The following is a 22,551-nucleotide window of genomic DNA, read 5'->3' as shown; positions in this document are numbered from 1 at the left end:
CTGGTGATATACCTGAGGCTAGAAGCTACTAAAGGTATAGCATGTGGTAAGAGACAGCCAACACAATGTTGTCCCTGGCCCTTTTGTCTTGGGCTTGGCCCCTGTAGTCACACAGGGGTGGGGGGATGGTGGGGTGGGGAGCAGGGATCAGTATCTTCTTGCTACAGGTTTTTCTGTCAACTCTCAAATCTGTTTAACCTATGCTACAGCTGAAATATTAATAGTTTAATGTTCAGTTAAATTGTGGGTTAAGTTGGTTTCCACAGTATGTTCTTACACTCTAACTACAACATTGCTTCAATGGAAAAATATTATAATCAACATATACGTTTTGTTAGAAAAGGCCAGTCAAAGAAACTGAAAAAATTAAAAGGCAAAACAAATTTTCTATCTTATAGTAATCTGATAAAGATCAGTGTTGGAAAGGCTAAACTCATCTGGTAGCTATCAAAGGAATAAGACATTGACATCGATATAGTCAAGAACAGTTCTATCATACTAAGGATCCCTGCGCTGTTTACAGTCACACCCTCTCCAGCCTCAACTTTTGGAAATCACTAATCTTTTTTTTACTCTTAAGATTTTGTCATTTCAAAAATGTTATAGAAATAGAACCAGGCAGTATGTAACCTTTTGGGATGGATTTTATTCACTTAACATAATTCCCTGGAGAGTTATTCCAAGTTGTTGCATGTATCGATAGTTCATTGTTTTTATTTATTGCTGAGTAGTATTCTATGGTATGGATGTACCACAGTATGTGTAGGCAGCCATTCACCAGCTGAAGGACATCTGGGCTGTTTCCAGTTTGGGTCTGTTATGCTATTATGAATAAAGCTGCTATGAATATTTATGTTAAGGTTTTTATGTGAACATAAGTTTTCATTTCTCTGGTACAAATGCTCAAATGTGCATTTGCTGGGTTGAGTGGTGATTACATGTTCAGTTTCATATGAAACTGCCAAACTGTTTTCCAGAATGTCTGTACCACTTTACATTCCCCCAAGCAATGTATGAGTGATTCAGTTTCTCTGCATCATTGGCAGAATTTGATATTGTCACTATTTTTTTATTTTAGCCACTCTGATAGGTGTGTAGTGATATCTCCTGTGGCTTTAATTTTCATTTCCCTAATAGCTAACGATGTTGAACATTTTTTCATGTCATTATGTGCCATCTGTATATCTTCTTCAGTGAAATTTTTCTTCATGTCTCTTGCCTATTTTCTAATTAAAATATTTGCTTTTTACTAAGGAGCTATGAGATTTATATATAATAGATATGTCTTTTCTTGGATATAAGGTTTGCACATATTTTCTCCTACTCTATAACCTATCTTTTTATCCTAACAGAGTCCTTCATAGAGCAAAAGTTTCTAATTTTGATAAAATCCAGTTTATCAATTTTTTATAAATTGTACTTTTAGTGTCCGGTCTAAGAATTCTTTGCCTGGCTCTAGATCCTGAAGATATTCTTTGCATTTTTCTAAAGGTTTTATAGTTTTGTTTTACTTTTAAGTTCATTATTCATTTTGAGTTAAATTTTTGTATAGGTATGAGATTTAGGTCAGAGTTCTTTTCCCCCACCGCCCAGTACTATTTGTTGAAAAAGCTATGCTTCCTCCGCTAGATTGCTTTTGTACTTTCGTCAAACTCAGCTTGGCATATTTGTGTGCTCTATTTCTGGGTTCTCTATTCTGTTCCACTGGTCTATGTGTCCTCCTCCAATAACACACAGTCATGACTACTGTAACTATATAGTAAGTCTTGAAATAAGGTAGATTGACTGCTTTTACTTTATTCATTTTTTCAAATTTGTTTTAGCTGTCTAGTTCCTTCTCCTTACCATATAAATTTTAGAATAATATTTTCTATATCTATTTAAACATCTTGCTGAAATTTTGGCAGAAAATGCACTAAACAGATAGATCAATTTGGAAAGAACTGACAGCTTTACTATGTTGAGTTTTCTACCAAACCATGAATACTGTATGTCTCTTCATTTATTTAGGTCTTCTTTGATTTCTTTCATCAAGATTCTGTAATTTTCAGAATACAAATTCGGTATATATTTTGCTAGATTTATGCCTATTTCATTTTCTTTGGAACAACTGCAAGTGGTATTATATTTTAGATTTGGTTTCTATATGCTTAATTGTTAGTATTTAGAAATGTAATTGATTTTTGTGTGTGATCTTGTATCCTGAAATCTTGCTGACTCTGTTTTTGTACATTCTTTGGGATTTTCTATATAGTCAATAATGGCACCTACAAATAGGGATAGTTATACTTCCTCCTTTCCAATCTATATGCCTTTTGTTTCACACTACAAATTAACAAATGGCCCTAAACCTGATTTTTTTGCTCAGCTTCTTTGAGTAGTTTCCTTTTACTTTTAAAGTTTCTACTACTATTAGATTCTGGTAAGACTACCAAAAAAAGGTAACAGCAGCTGCCCTATAATTATAATAGGGAGTAATTTTGGTTAGGTAAAAAAAATCAATATTTAAACTAAGGCTGGTTATACTTAATCAAGGTTTTTAACTTCCTGACAAGGACTTAGGTATGATTTTAGCAAATGAACAACTTAAAAACTTAAGTCATAAATTGAAATTAAATACATGGCTGACATAAACTTTGCTATTGAAACTGACCAGCTCGTCAGTTACAAAAACAAGCACTATGAAGATTAAGTTAAGTAGGCTTTATATTTCCTATAGCCTCCAGTTCCAGACTACATCTGTTTTCTCTGATACACAAAACCAGAGTTAACATAGCTCCATTTATCACAGCATGATTGTAGGCAGACAAACCAGCCTGTTGCCAGATAGTGAAAGCAACTGTTATTAATCACAATTACAGGCCAAACCCTCTAAGAGAAATTGCATCAATATTCTCCCAACCCCTGGCCCTTTTACTCTGGAACTCAAAAGTGGTACTGAGAGTGTCATGACACTGCCTGAAGGTCAGTAAATAAAGACGCTACTATGAGTTCAACTTGAGTTTTAAGTTCAGGGTGCAAATCAAGAAAAATCTTTTCTATACATAAAAATAAGTGATCTCTCAAAAGCTCTAGCATTGAATAAGTTTAGCAAGGTAACTAAAAACATTATTTAAAATTTATGTTGAAAAGGTTTCTGCTTTATGAAATTATACTGAATAGCAGCAGGCATTTGAAATATACAAATTATATGATTACCTATAAACAGAAAAGCTATTATGAAAATAACATTCTTCGATAGCAAATTTCATAGCCAATACTGTGAAGGAAATTTATTTTTCTTTCATGCTGATTGTAAGAAAGTTTCCTATAGGGTGAGATCAACTGTAGTTTATAAATGAAGTGTTAAAACTATTGTTGAATCATATCCCTTGAATGTATGGATCTTTCTCAAATACACTGTAATCCTTTCTTTAATGGTTAAGGCAAGAGTGCCAAACAGATTGCCACCTGGTGCTGTTTATTGCTATTATTAAAAACAAACAAACAAACAAACAAAACTATTGTTTTTTAAGCACTTACTAAATGTAAGGCATTTAGATGTTTTACATAGATTAACACGTTAAGTGTTGCAATAAACATATGAGACAGGTACCATTATTCTCATTTTGCAGGTGAGGAAAGTGTAAGTCAGAGAAATTATTTCCCTAAGGTCACACAGTTAAATGCAAAACCAGGAATCCAATATAGATTTGATTCCATAGCCTACATTATTTCCCCTCTGTTGTTCAGCCACTCAAATTTATATTGGTTTTAAGACAAAAAGTTCGAATGAAACCTTACATACTTAATGCACTTATGGAAGAACACTAAATGGCTGGTGGTATGGAGTTGCAGAAAAATGCACATTATTTTACCCTACTTCTCCAATGAATAACTAACTCACTCTGCTAATATACTTGCCCAGAAATCTTAGAGAATAAACTGAGACTTTCTATGACTAAATATGACCCTCTATTCAATATTTAGGCCTAGTTACCAAATGTTAAGCTAAATTAACTACGAGACTACTGCCTTTTTTCTTTTCTTTTTTTTTAAGAGACAGGATCTTACTCTCTATCACCCATGCTGGAGTGCAGTGGTGCGATGCCAGCTCACTGCAACCTCAACCTCCTGGGCTCAAGCCATCTTCCCGCCCCAGCTTCCCAAGTAGTTAGGACTACAGGCATGTGCCACCACAGTGAGCTAGTTTTTTTTCTTAGTTTTTGTAGAGATGGAGTCTTGCTATGTTGCGCAGACTGTCTCAAACTCCTGGGCTCAAGCACTCTTTCTGCCTGGGCCTCCCAAAGTGTTTGGAATGCAGGTGTGAACCACAGCCAACTACTGCTGTTCTAATATAAAAGAATAATATGCGGCCGGGCGTGGTGGCTCATGCCTGTAATCCCAGCACTTTGGGAGGCTGAGACAGGTGGATCACCTGAGGTCAGGAGTTCAAGACCAGCCTGGCCAACATGGTGAAACCCCGTCTCTACTAAAAATACAAAAAATTAGCTGGGTGTGGTGGCGGGAGCCTGTAATCCCAGCTACTCGGGAGGCTGAGGCAGGAGAATAGCTTGAACCCGGGAGGCAGAGGTTGCAGTGAGTGGAGATCACACCATTGCACTCCAGCCTGGGCAACAAGAGTGAAACTCCATCTCAAAAAAAAAAAAAAAAGGATTAATATGCAAGATTCAGAGCTATTTGAGAATTTGCAAAACTGTTCAAATTCTGTGAGCATTTATTTGGGCATGCACTTATCCACTCATTTAACATATTCATTGAGCATTTATGATGTTGAACTATGTAGAGCAGCCAGTCACTGTTTAGGGAGTGAGAAATACAGTGACAAACAAGATAAAGTCATTAACCTCAATGAATTTAATTCAAATGGGGATTACAGAAACTACACAAGAGGACAGGGAAGATCCCTCTAAGAAGGTGACATTTTTATTAGAGACCTAAACAATGGTAGAAAGTGAGTCATGCAAATATCTGAAGGAGAGGACAAAAGAAAGAACATTATAAAAAGAGGGAACAAACAGCAAAGGCCTTGAATGGGAAAAGGGATTAGTATGTCTGAGGAATAGCAAGAAGGCCAATGCTGCTAGAGGTACAAAGTAATCAAAGCTGAGGACAGAGAGAGTGATATACAATGTATCCTTGAAGGTCATGATAAGGAGTTTTCATTTTGTTCTGAATGTGAGAAGAAACCATTGATTTTTTTAACAGATTAATCGAGCAGCAAGAGAAATGAGAATACAGTAGCAGAGTGGAAGAAAGACCAGTTAGGAGGCTACTGCAGAAAATAGTGATTGCAACTAGGGTAGTGGTGTAGAGGTGTTATCTTTTGATATCTGGGAGTTAGCACACAGATGGTCTTTTAAATTGTGAAACTTGAGATAATCATCAAATAAATGAGTGAATATAGAGAAATGAAGGTCTGAGGGCTGAGCCCTGGAAGACTCCAATATTTAGCAATTTAGAGGAGAAAAAAAATAGAAAAGGGAAAGCATCTTCATTTTATCAGCATACCTAAAGTATGTTTTGTATTCAGACTTATCAAGTTTCTTTTTCTAAGCACTAGAGAAAACCAGGTATTTCAGAGTCTGTTTCCATGCGGTCATATTTTGACCACATAGAAAATAAAAATACAAGAAATAGGATAGACATAAAAGATTTCTATTTAAATGAGGCAAAACCTCTAAATAAATTAATATGCCATCAAACCTTGCTAGATTCAACTTCAACCCAATAATTCCTAAAAAATAAATTATTTCACCAAATTGGGAGTCTTCAATAAAAGAAGGCCTATAAACCTAGAACCTGAAAAATGCACATAACTTATACACATAGCTTTAATGTAACATGATATGACTGCCATTTGTTCTATTACCTGATACTGCTGACATGTTAGGAACCTACAATCAGGAAGTATAAAAGCAACCAGAAAGTAAAATTGACTTATGGGAAAGAACTGAGAAAACAATAAAAATATCTATGATGAGGAAATTAAAATTTTAATTCACTAAAGAAACAGATTTTATATTTTAAAATAAAAATAGTAATGTATAATATTTATTTTCCTTTTATTGATTGATTGAGACAGGGACTTGCTCTGTCACCCAGGCTGGAGTGCAATGATGTGATCACGGCTCACTGCAACCTCAACCTCCCAGGGTCAAGCAATCCTCCCACCTCAGCCTCCTGAGTAGCTGGGATTACAGGTACATGCCACTATGCCCAGCTAAGTTTTGTATTTTTTGTAGAGATGGGGTTTTGCCATGTTGCCCAGACTGGTCTCGAACTCCTGAGCTTAAGCAATCCACCCGCCTAGGCCTCCCAAAGTGTTGGGATTACAGGTGTGAGCCCCCATGCCCAGCCCATATACATTTAAAAAAAAATTAATTACATGTCTCTTCTCAAAGCCTGTCATTTTCAATCTTTTTAGATTTTACTCATTCCAGACATTTTAGGCTTTTAATTAAGAGGACAAGGATACTGAGGCAGGAAGACCTGAGTTCAAATTCAAATTCTGGCACTAACAATTATTACTGATTTTTGGGCCAGTTACTTTATATTCAGAACCTTAGCATCTTCATGTGAAAGACAGGAATAATATCTATTCCACTGCATTAAGCAGAATTAAAAGAGGTTAAGTATGCAGAACACCTAGGCAAATATTTACAGCTTTATAAATGTTAATTCTTTTCCTTTATTCTATCCCCTTTCTCTTCACTGTTTCAGCATCTATAGCATTTATATGTTTATTAAAGGCATCTTTTGAATGCTCTTCAAAGAAAAGGGCAGACTCTTACCTTAAAGTAGCAATAATATAATCCCATCAGTTTTTGTCAGTAGCTTTTGAAATGGTATAATATTTTATTCTACTGGACTATAAGGCCCTTCACGGGAAGGATTGCCATTCTTTGAAACCATATGGCCTAGTAGACCAGTAGTACTTATAATATGGAAAACAGATTATACTACATCAAAAGGTATTAAGCATACTTTGTATCAAAAAATATAACAAGCACTTTGGGAGGCTGAGGTGGGCAGATCATCTGAGATCAGGAGTTCGAGACCAGCCTGGCCAACATGGTGAAACCCCGTCTCTACTAAAAATACAAGAATTAGCCATGCATTGTGGCGCATGCCTGTAATCCCAGCTACTCAGGAGGCTGAGGCATGAGAATCACTTGAACCTGGGAGGCAGTGGTTGCAGTGAGCTGAGATCGCACCGCTGCACTCCAGCCTGGGTGATAAAGTGAGACTCAGTATCAAAAAAAAAAAAAAAAAGACAAGAAGCTATTTACATTATTTGCTTTGTGATCAAGAATTGAATAAACATGATCTTATAAATTAACATTTTCTAACTATTTGTTAATTAACTTTTATTTCTGTGAATTGATTACTATAATGGACTATTACCATAGCTCTCACAAATGAAATCCAGGTTTCAAAGAGATTTGCACTAGAGTTGGTTAATTCTATTATTTTATATTTGTGCATATTTCCTTTTTTCTGTAATGACAGCTTTATGAATATATTATTTCAAGTATGTTTACACAGACTCTGTTAGAGCCTACCAAGAAGCTCTCAGTGTCTGGGGTACATCTGAATAAGTAAAATCAGCAGTTCTGCCATTTTACACTTTCTGCATCTTACAAATAGACACTATTAGAGGGACTTGAATTTCCTCATAGACCCTAAAGAAGCAGAGTCACTGGCCGAGGAAAAAACTGTTGGTTTGGTTTTCCTCTGTAATGCATGCAGTCATTTGGTCATTTCCAACTTCTAGAGAATTTCTGACACTGTATAAAGATTGAATAAACTGAGAACATCATCCCACAATTAAGGAAACAGCTCATCTAATAACCAATTACCTAAAGACAATTAAGCCTCTATTTCCTTGTTATATATATGATTCAGCTGCTCTCACCCTCGTGCAGAATCACTTCTCCCCCATATTTACCATTATAAACACAGAAACCACATTTCTTGATTTTAAAAGAGAAAGTAAACTATTGGCTGCTGACACATACCAAAGGGCAAATTTGTTGGCTACACTGGGAAAATTTTAATTTTTCTTCTAACAAGTAATTATGGCTAAATCATTTCGCTTCCTCTGTCCCATGTAATCAATTTAGACAAAAAACAAATGAATAATTCATGATATATTTATATATATTAAAGTTCCCTGAATATTAATACATATTATTATACATATATAATACATATAATAATATTTTGAAACAATAAAAATTATTTAAAATAATGTATATGGCTTTCTGAAAATTTTAAAGGAAGGTGCTAAAATCTAAGTATCTTTAAGTAACTCCTCATTCAAATTTCCAAAATTAGGTTTGGACTTTTAGAGTAATCGGAAGCTTTTAATTCCACTTGAGAGGTTTCTAATATTCATTTTCCTCCCTTTTCCATTTTTGTTATGCTAGCATTCATGAGAACCACCATCAAATGAAAGGATAATAAATAGAAAAAGGAGAGAGGAGCATATTATCTTCAATGCTATTGGCTAAGTTAAGAATTCATTTGTGGGGGTTAAGAGAAAAGTATAGCAAAAGATTAAATTGACACAATGATGTTGGGAGCTACTTTATTCATCAACATTAGCAATCTTTTCCAGACCTTGCTGTAAGAATATGATATGGACACACACCTTCCATAGTCCACTCCTTTTCCAACAGAATTCTTTCATTCATTCTGCATCAATGTATGGAGGGCTGACTGGGGCTAAGCACTGTTCTAGGTGCTACCATATAGCAACAAACAAAACTAGAATTCCTGTCCTCATGGATTCTCACTTTGCAGTAGGAAGACAAAATTTTAAAAAGTACAAATATACAGCATATTAGATAATAATAAGTGCTATGAATGAAAATTAAACAGGAAAAAAAAAAGGATATAAGGAGTCCAGAGCAGTTGAATTTTTAAATTAGGTGGTTATTGTCATTGTGCTTCCTAAAAACTATTTAAAAATCTACACAATGCCTATTTTCCTAGGCATCAAATTATATTGAGGGATATATTAATAACAAATTTCTATTCTACAGAACAAGTGGATAACCTCAAACATTGCCATTTTAATAACAGAATGGCCATTGTTTAAGTTTTAAAGGGTTGCCTCATTATTTTCATAAGCATGCTAGTAACAAAGATAGACATATTGTAATAATTTTTATTGGTGATGTGATAAATTCTGACAACACTCGATACTTACCAAAATGACCACTAAGTAATAACAAAACAGCATTAAAACCTTGAAAAAAGATTTTTCTCATATCCTGTCTTGATTAATTTGCTGAGCTTTGGGTGGGCAGAACAAACAGCCCTTCAATATATTATATAACTGATGACCAGCTACATTCCGATAGTGGCTGAAAAACATTTATGTAGGTTTTCTTCCCCATCATCCTTTAAAAACGTTTGCTGTAATGGTCAAGTACCTCCCAGGCAAGCTGGGCTATTCTCTGATAACATAAGGTCCCTGAGACCTCAGAAGGTTGCCTGGGCTCCATTTCTAGGCAGGCGTGTCAAAGTAAGCTTCTAGTGGCTACTACCACAACCTAACTATCTACCTCAGTAACAGCTATTTCAAAGACATAGAAACTTTAAAGAAACCTCAAGTACTCTCATATTATTCATACCATGTCTCTCCCTAGCATTTTACTGAACTGAATATTTTTTAAAGTAAGAATATTAGAAATTCTACTCCCAAAAAAGAATACCTCCATGGTGATGTGACAGGCTCCCTCCATTAGCAAGGATTTCTTCTCTAGCAGCTGCCTGTATTTGGAAACAACACAACAAATTGTTGCTAGTTAGATTTCATTTTGCAGTGAAAGAAAAAGACCCAACTCCCAAAGAAGGCACATGTTTCCTGGGTTAAATAATAAACTAGAAGCCTAACTTTCCTCTCTTTTGGTCAAATGTGTTTAAAAAGCAATTAAATAAGTAGCCTAGCTTCATAAGTTTTTTTCTAGTGAATAGTCACAATGTCTAAAGATCACTTTGAGATTCTAGGGAAAAAAGACAAAATGACCATTCAGCACACTAAATTGTTAATAATATTAATAACTGCAAAGTTGTAAATGTAGAGTCAGGTTCTACTTAGTAACGAACATCTCTCATTATACCAACAAAGTGACTAAAATTTACTGACTGCTTCCTATAAGTGTACCAGAAAAGTTCCAAGTAATTTGCCTGCAGTATCTTATTTTCAGTATAGCTTTATGAAATAACTACAATTACTCCCATTTCACAGATAAAATAAGGCTTAGATAGGTTAAATTATTTGCCTAATATCATATAGCGGGCATCAGAGTTATAAAGCTATTAGAGTCTTTATTAAACCTATTAGAAATCAACCATAAATGCCTTTATGGAGAACACTTCTTAGGTCAATGACTTGGGATAAATTACTTGTCAGTCTTATGGATACCTAAGAGTGAAAAGAAAAACCTCGTTTTACCCTAATATGTAAGGTCCTAACCAAGCTCCTTATAGAGGACACAGGTAAGAGAAGATAAACACTTGTAACAAAATATAGAATGACTAAAGAGCACTGTAAAAAAGGATGACAGAAACTGGAATTGCCTTCAGTTCCTAATGATTCGTGAATATATAATGGCTACGAGGTAAAATATCTATAGTACCTTGGGCCTCTCAAAATTACTCAGTTGTGTATGTATAAACTATCAGGAGTTAGGCAAGGGTAGGAGAGGGCCCAGGTGGGACAGACGGACCACATCCCACTGCAAAGTAATCTATAAGAACCCTCGGCTGTGTGCGGTAGCTCATGCTTGTAATCCCAGCACTTTGGGAGGCCAAGGTGGGTGGATCACTTGAGGTCAGGAGTTCGAGACCAGCCTGGCCAACTGGTGAAACCCTGTCTCTACTAAAAATACAAAAAATTAGCCAGGCATGGTGGTGCACGCCTGTAAGTAATCCCAGCTACTCAGGAGGCTGAGACAGGAGAATCGCTTGAACCCGGGAGGCAGAGGTTGCAGTGAGCCGAGATCACGCCACTGCACTCCAGCCTGGGCAACAGAGTGAGACTTCATCTCCAAAAAACCCTCATTACTTAGGGTTTTCCGAATGAATCATACATATGCCATCCCCTGCTCTAAGAACTTATATCCTCTAACAAATTACTTTAAATAAAGCAATAGCTACTTGAGATCAGTAGCACTTAGAGACCAGCAGTTTGGACTGAGAAAGAAGGAACAATTTCACTCTGTGGTACTGTACAGAAGGGACATTTGGGTAGCCAGAGGGCAACACTGAAGCAGTGAAAGGCTAAAGTGACAAAAAAGTACTCAGACTTTTGGGAATGATATTATTCTGACTGGGGTGATGGTTTCACAGGTGTATACATATGTCAAAACTGTACACATTAAATATATACAGCTTACTGTACTTGAATTGTACTTCAAAAAAGCTGCTTAAAAAAAAAAGAGGAGGCATAGGAGGAAGCCAACCAAACCCTTTCTATAGTTTGGGTCTAAAAGTGTGCTACTGAAATTAGCTTTAGCAGGTGTGCAATGCAGTTAAAACAGTAGAACACCTGAGTTTTTAAGAAACCTCAGCTTCCTACAGGATCCTCCACACTCTAGTCTGTTTAGGCGTACTCATAAGGAGAAATATTGGTTATCAAGAGAAAGCTTTATAAAAATAAACAGTTTGACACTCTTTAAGAAAGTAATAGAAACTGCTAGCTAATGAACCCAAAGCACCCACTTACAGCTATAGCATATAAAAAAATTACAAATCTAGAATGACATTACAACAACACAGACCAAGGGCATTAGGGCTGCTGACCTCAACAGCAACCACCATGTGGAAATGAGTGGGCTGTGAAAGTGATATCTAAGATTCCTATATAGTTATTTAATTTAATGAATTCCTAATTGTTATTTAATTTAATCAGCTATTATGTACTGTAACAACTGAAGAATCACAGACTAGGTGTACAGTACCTTAATTTTAGACTCACAATTCAGTACATAAGCCAGGGAAACAAATATGCTTTTCATTTCTAAGGGCTAACAGCTAGGCAAACCATGTGTGATTAAAGAGACTCAACTTAAAATTCATAAATTGACAGTAAAATTTATTGAAATTAATCAACAGCTGTAAAAGCTATATGCAGGTATGCAAAATTACCTCAGTTTGTTCAAATACGGTCAGTGGGTCACTAATTCCCCTGTAGTTAAAGGCAAAATAGAAGTAGATACAAGCACCTGCATCGTAAGTCTGCGTCACCCTAAAAAACAAACAAAATCCCCACAGGGGCTTTAAGTTAAGTGAAATCAGATTTAACATCTAGAAACTGAAAGGCAAGACGACCCAAATGATTAGTTTAAGATATAATCTCAGTTTCTTCCCAGCCTCTACTCCATGGAAGGAATACACATTGGCTTGCTTTAGAGTTGTCCGCCAAAACAGGTGAACTGAGGACGCAGTGCAAAACAAGAATTTTACCTTCACTGAAGTACCAAATTAGTCAATATTATAGGTACACATTCAATCTTTTTCATATCTGTCCCATGTTACTAAAACTTCTATTGGGAAATAACCCAAAAACTTTTACACATTGTATCAGAATTTTATGATGAAACGCCATTTTCACTGATTTTATTGTTTTGTTATCTAGAAGTAATGAGAACTATCAGCAGCATGTGTGAAAACAATATATATATAGTCAGGTAAGTATGAGTATTCATTGTTTTAAATTGCATAATCAAAATAACATTTAACAAAATTACTTAAAAACATACATATCTTGACAATAAAAGTAACACTAACTTTTTCTCTTTCTGCTATTTAACAAATTTTATGCACAATTAAGTTCTTCATGTGACTTGTATAAGACAAAATTTGAGGCACTTCCATACTACAAATAGTACAACTCCATTACTTTTCAAGAGCGTGTTTTCCTGCCAAAGGACCACACAATGAGGTCCATATGTGCGAGTGAAAACTACATTTTGTACTGCCACAGTAAACAGATGGGATGCAAAACATCTGCCCCTTGAAAAAGGCAAAATTAGACTCAAAACAAGAAACCTGGTTCCTTTCATTGGCTCCGTCACTGCTGAGGATAGGAACATGAAATGCATAGAATACATACGGACATGCAAACACTGACTAAAGTCAATTTTCATTATTTAAAAAATCCATATTGATAGAGAATGGGCAAATTATAATCTCTTCAAAGTACATTAAGTCCTCTTGTCAGGCATGTGAATCAGAGCAACTGCATCTTAAATAGGAGCTGGGTAAAATGAGGCTGAAACCTACCTACTGGGCTGCATTCCCAGACGGTTAAGCCATTCTAAGTCACAAGATGAGATAGGAAGTCAGCACAAGATACAGGTCATAAAGACCTTGCTGATAAAACAGATTGCAGTAAAGAAGCCAGCTAAATCCCACCAAAACCAAGATGGCCAGGAGAGTGACCTCTGGTCATCCTCACTGCTACACCTACACTCCCACCAGTGCCATGTCAGTTTACAAATGCCATGGCAACATCAGGAAGTTACCCTATATGGTCTAAAAAGGGGAGGCATGAATACTCCACTCCTTGTTTAGCTTATCATCAAGAAACAACCATAAAAATGGGCAATCAGCAGACCTTGGGGAAGCTCTGTCTATGGAGTAGTCATTCTTTTATTCCTTTACTTTGCTGATAAACTTGCTTTCACTTTGCACTGTGGACTTGGCCTGAATTCTTTCTTGTGTGAGATCCAAGAACCTTCTCTTGAGGTCTGGATCATCCTGGGACCCTTTTCCTGTCACATTCTGGCAACAATACTATGAACTCATCATTTGTTTGGATTCTCCTGGCTCAACAGACTTAAAGATTCTGGGTAGAAAAAAAGCAAATCACTGCAGTTGAGACCAAAACAAAGACACTGTTCAGTTCTGGCTATAACTTTAAAAATAAATGACAACAAAATAAATATCAATAATATTTTTTTCTACACAGATAATTTAAATGCACTAGAAGAAACTCTTCTAAGCTGTATATAGCCAAAATATGACATAGTCTAAAGATACAGAATGACAAACGAGATTGAAGAATGCTGAGAGAACATAAAGACAGACACCATCAATTAGCTTATGCAGCTTAAAAATCAGTCTATACAAAGAATAAGAAAATTGGGATAGGTCGGATTGGGAAAAGTGTTCTGGAAAGGCATACCTAAATGGAGACTGACAAAGAAACATAAGATATTGTTCTAGGTAAAACAAATGCCAATATTACTAAGATATAGGAGAAATCAACCAGGAGATAACAAAGGAGAGTAAAAAAAGCTAGACATCCATGAGTAGAGGAACCAGATGGACAAAAAGATTAAGGGAAAAAAGCAGGGAAAAATGAGCTGAAAATAACTACAATTCTGACAACAGGAATAAGAAAAACCAAAGAACTTGAGGAAGAAACCAATATCAAAGGAGCAACGGCTATCACTGCTGTGAAAGCTTGAGGAGATATACCTTCACTCAGCACCAACTCTACAGAACACAGACCCTCTGCGGCCCACAGACCTGCTTTTCTTTCTCCCTAGGCCTCATATCTTCTCACCTTTCTCCCTAGGCCTCATATCTTCTCACCTTTCTCCCTAGGCCTCATATCTTCACACCTTGCCTCAATCACTGACTCTTCCTAAGTATGTGCGCCCATTTTCTTCCTCTTCAAAAACCTACTTTCCCAGATCAAAAGGACACAGAAGCCAACTTAAAAAAACTCCCAATAGCCACACTGGGAAAATCTGAGCAACAAAGTGAATAATGACAATAATGGCTATATTCCAGAGAATAAAATGTCTATGAGTCCCTACTGATAGACTGATATACAGACAGATAGATAGTGGCAAGGGGTGGGGGGCGGGCAGAAAAAGAGAGGAGAGGAAAGCTCTTCTTTACAGTGAATTCCAATTGATAAATGTAAAATGAATGATTAAAATAGAAAATCACCATTTACAAGTATCACAATTATAACTGTTGTAATCAAGAATCAACAGTGGGATATTGATGTGATTAGGAGATGATATAAGAAACAGGATATTTGCATAGTCTCAAAGTTTCTCCCCATAAGGTTTTTGGGGTTTTTTTTCTTTTTTTTTTTTTTGAGATGTAGTTTCGCTCTTGTTGCCCAGGCTGGAGTGTAGTGGCACTATCTTGGCTCACTGCAACCTCCATCTCCCGGGTTCAAGCGATTCTCCTACCTCAGCCTCCCGAATTGCTGGGATTACAGGTGCCTGCCACCACACCTGGCTAATTTTTTTGTATTTTTAGTAGAGACGGGGTTTCATCATGTTGGCCAGGCTGGTCTCGAACTCCTGACCTCAAGTGATCCACCCACCTCAGCCTCCCAAAGTGCTGGTATTACAGGTGTGAGCCACTGTGCCCAGCCATAAGATATTTTTTTAAATACAATGGGGAAAAATAGTAATTGTAGAGTGGAGAAACCTGGCAGGTACCACCCTAACCAAGTAATCTAAGTTAATGTCACCAATAATGAGACTTAATAAATATCATGCTTCTTCTGAGATGATCTACCATGAAGAGCACTTCACTATCACTTCTGAGGTAATCTTGCTGAAATGTGTAACTTGAATTTGATCACAAGAAAACATCAGACAAACTCAAACTGAGAGATGTTTTACAAGATAACTGGCCAGTATTCTTCAAATGTATGAAGGTTATGAAAGATAAAGATATCAGTAGGACAAATGATAAAGAAAGGTTTGTGAGTTAGGTAATCATATTGAAACAACACTAATTTTTTGGTTTTGATAATCATACTATAATTACATGAGGTATCAGCACTTGAGGAAGATGAGTAAAGGGTACACAGGAACTATTTGTACAATACTATTTTTTTTAAGTCTAGTTACACCTCCCCCAAAATTAGAAATTTAAAAGCAATGTAAATGTTTTTCCAATTGGCCCATCTCCATCAAGAGGGATTCTTTTTTAAAAAACTAAGTATACTGCACTTAAAGTCAGTCACTAAACAGACCAGATGAAACGTGGTGATCAGTTAAGTTTTCCAAACTCCCTCGAAGTTAAAAGAAATAAGTATGAGATATGAGAATTAAAAACTAAGAAATGGGAGAAATGCCCAAATACCAAATATGATCAGACTGAGTGAAATACAGCATCTTCACTAAGTTTACATTAATAATTAGTAAGCCTTTGGAAAACAAATAGGATGATTGTACCAAATGCAGTGACATAGCCTTAAAATACTATGACTCAATATTTATACATGTTGAATGTGTATATACAAAAGATATCAAGAATGTTAGATTATTAAATCATATATATAATATATATCTGAGCTTTCAAAATGCAATTAGGAAAGCATTTAAAAGGGAGGTAAGGTAATCATAGTCAAATCTCCATATGCAATTTACAGAGGCTCCCACAAAGAATTTAATTTAACAGAAGGAGCAAATGCAGAGGAAATACTCTTTTTACTACACAATACAAATAGAATCTAATCTACAATTTTAATCGCATTTTAGGCCAAATGTTAGGTGCCTCAGAACAGAAGAAATGAACTGTTTAACAATGCTACTGTCAATTTGCCAGCTGTGTTTCTCTTCTAGTGTTAATTCATCCTCACAAAAAAAAGATCCCTTGAATATTTACATTTTAAGTACCAGATATACAAAGTTTAAGAAACAACGGAGAACCATTTTAACTCCAAGGCACTATCATTAGGAATAACCAAATTCAAATAAAGTGTGAAGGATAAATGAATGAAACAAACTTGCAGAAATTAGTAAAATATATATCACTCATAAGAGAATTACTAACATTCATAAATAGATGTAACTAAATATTAATAGAGCATTATCATCGTTCAACAAATCCAGCATCTATGTATTACACAGTTCAGTTTTCAGTAGATGAACAGATTACTGAAGTCATAACAAAGCTTGATGGGCCTGATTGATTAGTATCTCAGACAAGTCCAAATAATGAAAAACACCTTATGGAATACCTTAATTTGGGTCCATTTCAGAAAGTGACTTAGATCTAACACCTTTTACAATAGATCAACTCTATCATTTAAGACACTTAAACACTAACCTCTTTCAAAATCATCTGGACAAGTAATAGCATGGTTGTCAAAGTCACTACATTATTCTTTAATTAAAAAAAATTTTTTGTGCTCTCTACTTTTTGGAGTACTTTATTTGTATTAGACTCAATGACTAGCAATTACTTCCCATATAACTTCTTCAGAAAAGTTTGGACTGGAATTTCTATTCCAATGTACAAAGTACATTTTAATGGACAAAAATGAAATAAATGAACTCAATAAATGTACCCTACACCTGAGTTATTTTTCTTAGGATCCTTGATTTTAAATAGATCCATAATTATTTTTAAATAACTTTGGAACAGCTTTGTAAAATGTTATTTCAACTTTGATTTTAGATATGGGGGTCTATGCACACGTTTGTTAAGTGGGAATATTGCGTGATGCTGAGGTTTGGAGTATGGATCCTATCACCCAGGTAGTGAGCATAGCACCTGATAAAAAACTGGTTTAAAAAATACATCTCACATATTCAACATGGAATAATCTCCTTAGCCACTACTAAGCAGGTCAAACCAAACTAAACTGAAATCAAATTCTAATTAAATGTTAGTTTAATCAAGTATGAGCCATAAGAACCATAAAAGTCTCATTTATCAAAGCCACTCAAGTAACTAGGCTTTGCATATTCTAACTGGTTTTATAAGATGGTCACAGAAACTGAACACATAAGCTTTTATAGGAAAACCATTCTTAAAACATAGCTACTGCTATTTAATAAAAATGACATATGGCCAATTCAGTCTAAATATACTAATTCTACCTATCTACAATACAGAATGAAGATTCTTAGGCCTCATGAATACATTCTGAAGAACCTAGATTTAAGTGTAATTACAGAATGTGCCCTAAGGCAGAATATTTTACTTCCTAATCATTTTCCATAGGTAGTGGTTTATCACGATAGTTTCATAATGTTACAGCGGGGGTGGGGTTCTTAAGAGATGTTTAACAGGAACTTGGGGGCAGAAGGAAGAAGGGGGAAGGGTAAAATCTGTTAAGTTACCATTCAAAAAAACAAAGGAATAAAAATTTCTCAACTACACAAGAATAGATTTGACTATCTAAAATGTTTCAAAATCTAATGGTAACAAATAGCTTTTGGATTATTATGTCTGATTTGTTTTCAGGATTACAATAAAAGAGAGCTGACTGCTAAAAGACTGGGCTATCAAGAGAAAAATGAAGCATCAGTTTGGGTTGATAATATAAACACAAAAATTTTTGTCTTAGATTTTAAGGACTTTAAGATAAAAGGTGCATTGTTAAAGATACCCCCAAATTTAAAATAAATTAAAAGTAACATGACATTCTTACACCCACTATGTCGACATTAGCTTAATCCCATTGTAAGCTTTTTACTACAGAGAACAAGACCTCTCTTTGCCTTTCCTTCAGATATCTCGAATGCCCAGCAAATAATCTCTAAAATCTACTTTTTCAGCTTTTATAATCTCTGATCCTATCGTCAGTGTACTTGTTTAAAACATGTTAATATACAGATGACTTAGTACTTTCTGCAAGGCTTGTTAAACATGGACAGTGTCTCCCACACAGAAGCAGAAACGGCTACTTTAAGGAGATCCTTTTGATTGAAATGAACATTTAAGGTGTAAGAAAGATGCTTTCCTCAGATCTCATGTTAGAATTTTACTTTCTTACCTTGCAGAAGTGCAATTTAGCAAATTCTGAAGGGTATCTCTTCCCAATGGGAACAATAAGGAAAACTAAGAAACACAACACTAGTACTAGGAAAGTACAAGATAAGACAATAGAAAAGATAGAAAAAAGACAAAAACAAAAACACACACACATACAATTAGCAGTTTAAAGAATACAGAAATATTTCTAGTCTTGGAAAACAAATATATGCAAATTATCATGCTATAAGGAGCAAGTAAGCTTAACAACTGAATGCGTTAATGAGGACTTGTCATTGGAAAGGAAAGGGAAATATACAAATTTTCCTTACTAATACTAGTATGGATTACCTACCTCAAGCTTAATGTAATTATGTCAAAACAATACTACAGCAGAACCTAACAGTTTTTTCATATGCTTTCTCATTTCATTTTCACAACAGTCCCATGAAGAAATGGCATTACCACTATTTTACTGATAATATTAGAGCTTGAAGAGATTAAATTACTAGTAAACAACAAAACACTGCCTTCACTCTTCAGAGTCATGTTGAGTATGTATATAATTTATAATTTCTTGACTATATAATTTATAGTTTCAGTGAGTAGAGTAGTCCTCTTCTTTTTCCAGGAGTCCAGACACCTGGCTCTTCACTGCCATGCCACCCAGATGGCAGGGAAGGCTTACTCACAGAAGGGTGTCCTACTCCTAAAAGGCTCAGGACTACTGTAAAATTCCAGCGGCACAATCCTAACAAGGTGGTAAGTTAGGAAAGCTGGCCAAATGTAATAGACTGAAGCTTTTTCTCAGCTGGAAAATTATATTTCCCCCATTGATTAAAAAAAACATTTTTTTCAGAATAAGAAGTATAAGAACAATTTTTAAAACTTACCTGCATGTAGAAAAAGGAGCAAACTGAACACCCTTCTCTTTGCATTCCCTTGTTATTCTTTCTTTTACATTTCTACAGAGATCTACCACCCTAAAAAAAGATAAATGAATACAATATTAAGTTTTCAAGTGAGAACTACACAAGTGCTAATAAACGTTGGTTAATCTGGCATCATTCAAGTTTGACATTTCCTTAGCTAAAGCTTTCATAGTTGTCCTTTCAAGAATGGAAAAGAGCCCTGATCACTCAAATTGAGCCCTCCATTCCTAACTTCAAAAAGAAGAAAGTTTTTTTTTTTTTGACTTAAGGAAAACAGAAAGTCACAAGAACACACTCAAGTCTCCTGAATGTGGTTTCCTACACTTAGGAAAGCCTGATTTCAAAATCAATTTGATTATAAGATTTTAAGAGCTTTAAAAAAGCTATAAAGATGTTAATGAAAATTCGATTGTAGGTTACATGAATACCAATCTTTACCCATGTCTAAGAAGTTTTCCTTAATTTAGAAATAACTCAGGCTGGGTGCAGTGGCTCACACCTGTTATCCCAGCACTTCAGGAAGCTGAGGCCAGAGGACTGCTTGAGCCCAGGAGTTTGAGACTAGCCTGGGCAACAGTGAGACCCTATCTCTACAAAATATTAAAAAATTATCCAGGCATGGTGGCACACACCTGTAGTCCCAGCTACTCAGGAGGCTGAGGTGGGAGAATCGCTGGAGCCCAGGAGGGCAGGACTACAGTGAGCCATGGTTGCGCCACTGCACTCCAGCCTGGGTAACAGAACAAGACTCTGTCTCAAATAAAATAATAATAATGATTCAATTAATAATCATGATGTTACTAGCCTGGGCAATATAGTGAGACCTTGTCTCTACTAAAAATCAAAAAAATTAGTTGGGCAAGGTGTGTCTGTAGTCCCAGCTACTTGGGAGGCTGAGATAGGAGGACTGCTTGAGCCTGGGAGGTTGAGGTTGCAGTAAGCCAACATCGCACTACTGCACTCCAGCCTGGGCAACAGAGCAAGGCACTGTCTTTCAAAAGAAATTATAATCATGATGTTATATCAAATGTTCGATAGCTTACTCACAAGCTGAAATCCAGTTTGACAAAGATCTACTGAAGACAAACGATGTTAAGTATTAATGTGTTATGCTGGACTATTTGATATTAAAGTCCCATTTTATTCCCCAATAAATATCCTGGCCACATAATGACACCGATTCTGTGTTTTAAACCTTGATTTGTTTAGCATCATGAGACTTGAAATGATACCAGAAAAACTCAAAAGGTTGGCTTATCTCTAGTCTCAAGACGCAGACTTGACTGTATGAGAACCAATTTGATAAAAAACAGTAGCATTTAAACAGATCATACTTTATAAAAGTTATCCATATTGTCAATAAGAACAAACAGTATATGATTAAAATATAAATACAAAAAGGGCTTTAGTGTCTTATTAGCATGTGACATTTTTTATCTTTATGAATACAGTATCTGAAAGTTTTATAAAATCTAATTTTATAAAACAATGTTCTTAAGTTAAATTCTTTAATTTATGACAGTTGCAGGTATACATGACTTATCAATGTTATCTATGCATCACTTATGCATGGCAAGGATGCACGTTTAAAAAAAGATCTCATAAAACATTTAGACGACTGATATTTAATATGTCTTTATTTTGAATATATACCTTATAAAACAAATATTTAAATATAAATAAAATCTATTAAGCTTTAACATTTATAAGAGTTAACGTATATTACAAATTTATAAAAGTAGTAAGTTCTTTTCTTTGGAACAAGTTCTTTATGTTGGCTCTAGAAAATGAAATTTAAGTGCTACAGCTAAGTAGTCTAAAAAAAATCTAAGAATACAATCATCTGCTGTTACAGTCCTTTGCAAGTTATGGCACTGGGTGAACTGCATTTCAGTTTAAATGCACTTAAATGTATCCAATCATCTTAAATGCAATAGTAAACAGGAAAATATTAAGAGCTCCTTATATCTAAACCCTCACTGATAGTTGAATAATGAAAAGGAGATGGAGAAAGGACCAGACTGAACAGTTATAACCCACAATGGGACACTTTCAGTAAACGATTTTTAGGGAAAGGTTTCTGAAAGTATTCTCTCACAGAACTTGATAAGAGGCTAACACAGTCCACTTGGATCAATCCTTTTATAGGACAGAAACATAACTGCATATTTTCAAATTCTTACTTATTAGCAAATTTAACACTTGACCATTTCCTCCCTGAAAAAAATTTCCCTGGGCTTTTTTTACATCATTGGATTACCTCTACATCCTCTAGATATTATTATTCAATACACTTTGCCACCTTTTGTTTTGTTTGTAACCTTAAATGTTGAGGTTCCCTGGACCTCTTTCTTAGGCCTTCTTTTTTTTCCTTCACTCCATACTATCTATAAGTGTTTGTATCCACTTTCTTGGTTTTAATCAGAAGACTTGCTGGTGTCTCCAAAATCTGTAACATTGGCTAGGCACAGTGGCTCATGCCTGTAATCTCAGCACTTTGGAAGGCCAATGCAGGAGGATCGCTTGAGCCCAGGGGTTCAAGACCAGCCTGGGCAACATAATGAGACCTCATCTCTACAAACAAAAAAAATTAGCCAAGCATGGTGACGTGCACCTGGGATCCTAGCTAGCTAGGAGGCCAAGATGGGAGAATCATTTGAGCCCAGGCAGTCAAGGCTGCAGTGAGCCGTGATAAGCGTCACTGCACTCTGGCCTGGGTGACAGAGCGAGATCCCTCCCATCTCAACAACAACAACAACAAAAAATGTATATCTCCAACCCTTAAAATATCTATTTTTATAGACTGTACTCTCAAATTATTCCCAAGCTCATTCATAAGAATCTATGAAGAATATTCATT

The 22,551-nt window shown here is 35.5% G+C and overlaps 1 protein-coding gene across 3 annotated transcripts in view; it reads right to left on the bottom strand.

Annotated features, from left to right (window-relative positions):
• AGPS (alkylglycerone phosphate synthase) overlaps positions 1–22,551 on the bottom strand; it is a 149,458-nt gene that overhangs the window by 8,540 nt on the left and 118,367 nt on the right. For all 3 annotated transcript variants that reach the window (XM_003815523.5, XM_055108799.2, XM_063595447.1), the window contains 3 exons: positions 19,653–19,742; positions 12,163–12,262; positions 9,726–9,783 (listed from right to left, as the gene is read on the bottom strand). In XM_003815523.5, coding sequence (XP_003815571.5) covers positions 9,726–9,783; positions 12,163–12,262; positions 19,653–19,742 — 248 coding nt within the window. The remainder of the gene's footprint in view (positions 1–9,725; positions 9,784–12,162; positions 12,263–19,652; positions 19,743–22,551) is intronic.

Source organism: Pan paniscus, chromosome 13 (genome assembly GCF_029289425.2).
Source record: "Pan paniscus chromosome 13, NHGRI_mPanPan1-v2.0_pri, whole genome shotgun sequence".
Lineage (NCBI taxonomy): Eukaryota > Metazoa > Chordata > Mammalia > Primates > Hominidae > Pan > Pan paniscus.
Note: the sequence above shows the minus strand (reverse complement) of the source record. Positions and strands in the feature narration are given on the sequence as shown.